At 37.3% G+C, this 5,100-nt stretch overlaps 1 protein-coding gene across 1 annotated transcript in view; it reads right to left on the reverse strand.

Moving 5' to 3' along the window:
• The window catches only part of TERF2 (telomeric repeat binding factor 2), a 24,584-nt gene that overhangs the window by 18,463 nt on the left and 1,021 nt on the right, over nucleotides 1–5,100 (reverse strand). The window contains 1 exon segment of the mRNA XM_025045334.1: nucleotides 3,824–3,954. Coding sequence (XP_024901102.1) covers nucleotides 3,824–3,954 — 131 coding nt within the window.

The following is a 5,100-nucleotide window of genomic DNA, read 5'->3' on the forward strand; positions in this document are numbered from 1 at the left end:
TTTGACAAAGCTTTTTGTTTCAAGAATTAAAATTCTAAGAGAGTGTGTCTGAAGTACAAGCCCCGCCCAAGTGGGTTATAGCCCCCAAAGAAAATCAAGGTGCTGTTACTGAAGATGCACAGCAAAAAGCAACAAATAAACGCTTTCCCAAGAACATGCCATACATGTTATTTTCCCGTTCTCCACAGAAATCTTAACTGAGGAATCTCTCTTTTAGTTAAGAAGAGAAAACTAATGCAGTCTCAGTATCATTAACAGCTTACAGAAGCAGTTCTCACACTTTCTGGTCTTGGGATTCCTTTATACTCTTAAATGTTAATGAGGATCCCAAAGAGCTTTTGTTTATGTGAGTTATATCTGTTGATATTCACATTAGAAATATAAAACTGAGAAAATTTTTAAATATTTATTAATTAAAAAGTAACAAACTCATTACAGGTTAACATAAATAACATCTTTATGAAAAATTACTATATTTCCTAAGACAAAAGTTTAATGAGAAGGAACCATTCTTTTACATTTTTGAAAATCTCAATATCTGGTTTAATAGAAGAAAAATGGATTCTCATATCTGCTTCTGCATTCATTCTGTTGTGATATGTTGTTTTGGTTGAAGTCTCTTTTTAAAAACCCAGCCTCACACAGATAAGAAGTTACAAAAGGAAGGAGTATTTTAATAGCCCTTTCGAAAAATTGTGGATATTCTTCTTTGACTCTATACCAAACTTTGGAAAGTGAACTTTTCATAATCTGTTACATGAAAATGTGTTAGTCTATCTTATACTTTAAATGGATCTTTTACCCATGAATGATTTTGTAATAGAATGAATTGATCATCTGGAAAATATTGGTTCACAGTCAATGTGGGTTTGCCAAATGTTGACACATTAAAAATATTTTTAAAGTCACAGTTGTTAATATCACCATAGATCTTATCAGAAAAGTTGAAGAACTGGAAAGCTATCAAACATGTGAATACAAGTTCTCCAAAGCACTAATTTTAACTTGAAGGCTTGAATGTTATCACCAGCAATAAATACTGTCAATTGTTTTCCCTGAAGTGCTAAGTTCATTAGCTCCTTCTCAAGACCATTACTGCCAAATACTCACGTCTGAATAACCAAAGTTTCTCAGTTCTTTCAAGTAAAAATGGTGTTCCATTTAAAACAGCAGCTAGATCAGCATGCAGCTCAAACAGTCACACAAATGCAGCAGAAATGCTTTAGGCAAACTTCCTATTCTGTCAGACAAGACAGTGAAAAGATGTCTGTTCATGGGTCTAGATTTAATAAAAATTTTTAACTGCTTCCTCAAAGACATTTAATTGAAACTGGCTTTTTTTTTTTGAAACTCTAAGCATATGCCAACGAAGAATTCAATGACTGCTATTACAATTTACCTCTGTCTTGGTCATGCTAACACACCGGCAGTTTTACCCATCATTGCTTCTACACCATCAGTGCAAACAAATGTCAACGTACTGAAAAAGTCATTGTTTTGGCATTGCTACGAAAATTGCTTGGACCTGTGACAGGATCCCTGCAGAGATCCTCAGACCATAAGTTGAGAAGTTCTACAACTCATTTGATAAACTTAAAAAATCTAATATACTTTTAAATAAATTGACGTACACTTTACAAAGCTTAAAATGCATCCAAAAGCCTCACTGAGCCTAGGCATCCCAAGGTATTTTTCCAAAGATGACCATTAATGATTTTATGACTCTAAATGAGAAATGAGAAAAATAATAAATTGAAGAGACAAGTGACATAGTATTACTTAATAACTAGGAATGCAAGGTAATTTTGGTAGCCAGCCTCTAAGATGGCCTCCAATGATCCCCACCTCCTGCAGAGTCTCATTCCATACACTACTCCAGAGCTGGGCTAATCTGTATTACCAAGAGCATATGCCGCAAGTGATGATACGTTACTTCTGAGATTATGTTAAAACAGACTGCATCTTCTGTTCTTGTTCTCCTGAATCACTTGCTCCAGGAGAAGCAAGCTATCATGCTGTAACCAGCTCTATGGGGAGGCCCTGGAGTCTCTAGCCAGCGGCCATCGAGAAAGTGAGTCCTGCTAACAACTATGTGAATGAGGGAGGGGAGGCCCTGGAGTCTCTAGCCAGCGGCCTTCGAGAAAGTGAATCCTGCTAACAACTATGTGAATGAGGGAGGAAGCAGATCTTTCAGCCCTAGTTCAGTCTTGACATGACTTCAACCCTAGTATCCATCTTAATTATAATTTTATGAGAGATCTCGAGCCAAAAACCCTCAGCTAAACCACTACCAGATTCCTGACTCTTGGAAACTGAGAGATAATATTTATTGTTTTAAGCTGCTAAGTTGTGGAGTAATTTGTTACACAGTAGTAATAGTAATACAGCAAATATAATGAGATCTGGTACCTCATGGAAAATGGAAAAGCAAAAAGGAGCCAATGTAAGAAAATGGTTGACTGTTTCAAGGGAATTTAGATTTGTGAATAGATTTTTCCTAATGAACCCCCCAAACAGGAGATCTATGAGCTTAAATGATAAAAATAATAAATGTACAGCTAGCTGGAAGATAAAAGCCCACAATGACTCTTCCAAAAGAGGGGCCAGAAGACAAATCTACAAACCTTGTATTCTGAAGGAGTTGCATTTCTGAATCAGCTAGCTACTTAACAGGAGTTACATGAATTACTGTGAACTGGTGCTGTTTCTTCCCATTCAAAAGATCCTTAACTACACTGAGAGTAGGCATGGATTCTTCCTCCCTTGCTAATGCCATTTCTAGCATTTTCCCTCCAATACAAACCTGACTTACCTGTACTAAAAATCTATTCTTGGAATTATTCTTCCTTGGAATTGGAATTACCTCAACATTCTCTGCAAAACCAAAAGTAGTTCCTGCCAAGGTCCTTAACTGGGTAAGTAAAATATCTGCACCTCATACTAGTTGTTTTTTAACAGGGTCCTTCAATACTCAGTACACAGCCAAGGGACAGAAAGTCTTCATTGCTAAGCAAGGCTTTATTCTTGCCCTTTTTAGGGGGTCCTCTTTTCTTATTGTTTTTCTTACTTTCCACCACCAAGGCAATGGTGAGCTTAGCCCCCACCTCTGCATCTGCTTCCATACCCCTAGCCTTCATTACTGGAGAATAGCTTTTTCTGGCTGGTTCCCATGACCACTTCTATGTTTTAAATAAAAATAAATTCTACTACTTGAAGCTACCTGAGCCATGACACATAGTCCCAAACTCTTGGACGCTCCACTAGCTTTTTTCTTATTAAAAACACTACTTGTGCCAGCCTTCTACCATGACTGTTCTTCTAACTGGCTGATTATCCCAGCAGCTCTAATTGTCTATTCAAATGTTCCCTAACCCTCTCTACCTGAAGACAATTGCACAAAATAGCTCAAAATCAGTCTCACATTTCCCAAGGTCCCAGCTTTTCTCTTTGGTCTATTACAAACAAGGGTGACTAAACCCTAAACCAGTTACCTCTAGCCCTTCCACGATTCTAAATGATGTGTAATAACCTCCAAAATATCAGTCTTCAATATCAACCCATTTCCTGTGTACTGTGACCCCTCCTGCCAGAGCCACAAAGACCACCAAAATCACAAAAGCTGAGCACCTACCATTAATGGTTCTTTCCAAGTCTGGGCTGAAAAGGGGTCACCTGAAGAGGTAATATCAATGGGGGGTGTGTGTGTGTGTTCTCTTGCTCTCTTCATCCATTTTCCTCTACCCCACACAAAAAGATAAGTATTGTATCCTCAAAGACCTCTGATTCTTGTTAAAAGAAAAAAGAAAGAAAAATAGAGCCTTACAGCCTCCTTGACCAGTTTTCTACTGGATTCGACCACTGCCTCTGTCAGTGTAAATTCCGTTTTAATCATCTCCAGCACATTGATAGCTGATTCCAGTGGTGTGAGCTCAGCCTCCATATCAAAGGAACAGTCTAGGACAAAGAGCACAGTTTTTACTTTAAGCGATCTTATGTCCAAAACCACATATATTTATGGCAAAGAAATGCAAATATAGTTAAGATTTGCATTTAATTATTGACATACTTGCCATAGGCTTACAAACATATTAAGTATCCAAATTCAAATAAAAGAATTTTAAATGACTTAATTTTCAAGACAGGTAAAAAGTTATTTTTTAAAACACATGGATTTGCATCTCAAATTTCAGGATACATGTATCCCGAGATACAAGCCGCCAGAAACTGAAGACCGTTTTGCTTAACAGCTGTCAAGTTCAATTCAGAACAAAAATGTGCTCATACTCTGAAAAACAATCTACTATGGAGGAAGAAATGGCCATCTTAACATAACTAACTTCAGACAGAAGCAAAGTTGGGGCGAGCAAGAAACAGGTGGGAGGCAATTTTCAAAATATTGATACCTGGCCCACTTTTAGAGATTCTGATTCTGATACACATGTCTTCTAATGTGCATCAAAAGTTGAGAATGATTAGAAATTCAAATTAAAAAAAAATTTACTAGTGAACAATAAGATCACCTTGAATTTCACAGATCTTCTAATTCACAGCTTATCTCTACAACAGCCTGTGAAGGTTTAAGCTGTTTTTTAAAAATGCTCTCAGAATAGGGTGACTATGTGAATTTTATTGATTCAGACTTTCTTTCTTAATAGGAAATAAAAGTAATAAAGCATAGGCAGTGCAGTTGCCATATTTTACTCCATTACCAGAATTAGTTGTTGGCTTGGTTGGTGAATAGTCAGTTGTAAGATGGTAGGATGATCACGCTGAAATCTGATTCTCCGGCTCTTTGTATGCTTCTCATTGTCATCTGCCTTCCAGTGTTGCTAAGCAGCGTTTCCTTACAGCTCCTGCTGAGAAAATGTGCAGCTGCCTGTCAGCTCCGGCTTATCACGACTGTTTAGTGAGAATTATGGTCATAATTTCGGTTCACCGACCCTTGTTACTCAGTAGGGTGATTTGTTTCTCCTGTGTTTATATCAGCTCCCTAAAGATTTTTTCATACAGACCTTCTGTTTTTGTCTCAGGATGCTAGTTGGAAGGGGAAATGGTCTAAAAACTGATATGGCTTGAGCTTTTACACTTATCTCTCTTTTC

This window comes from Pteropus alecto, unplaced genomic scaffold (genome assembly GCF_000325575.1).
Source record: "Pteropus alecto unplaced genomic scaffold, ASM32557v1 scaffold42, whole genome shotgun sequence".
NCBI lineage: Eukaryota > Metazoa > Chordata > Mammalia > Chiroptera > Pteropodidae > Pteropus > Pteropus alecto.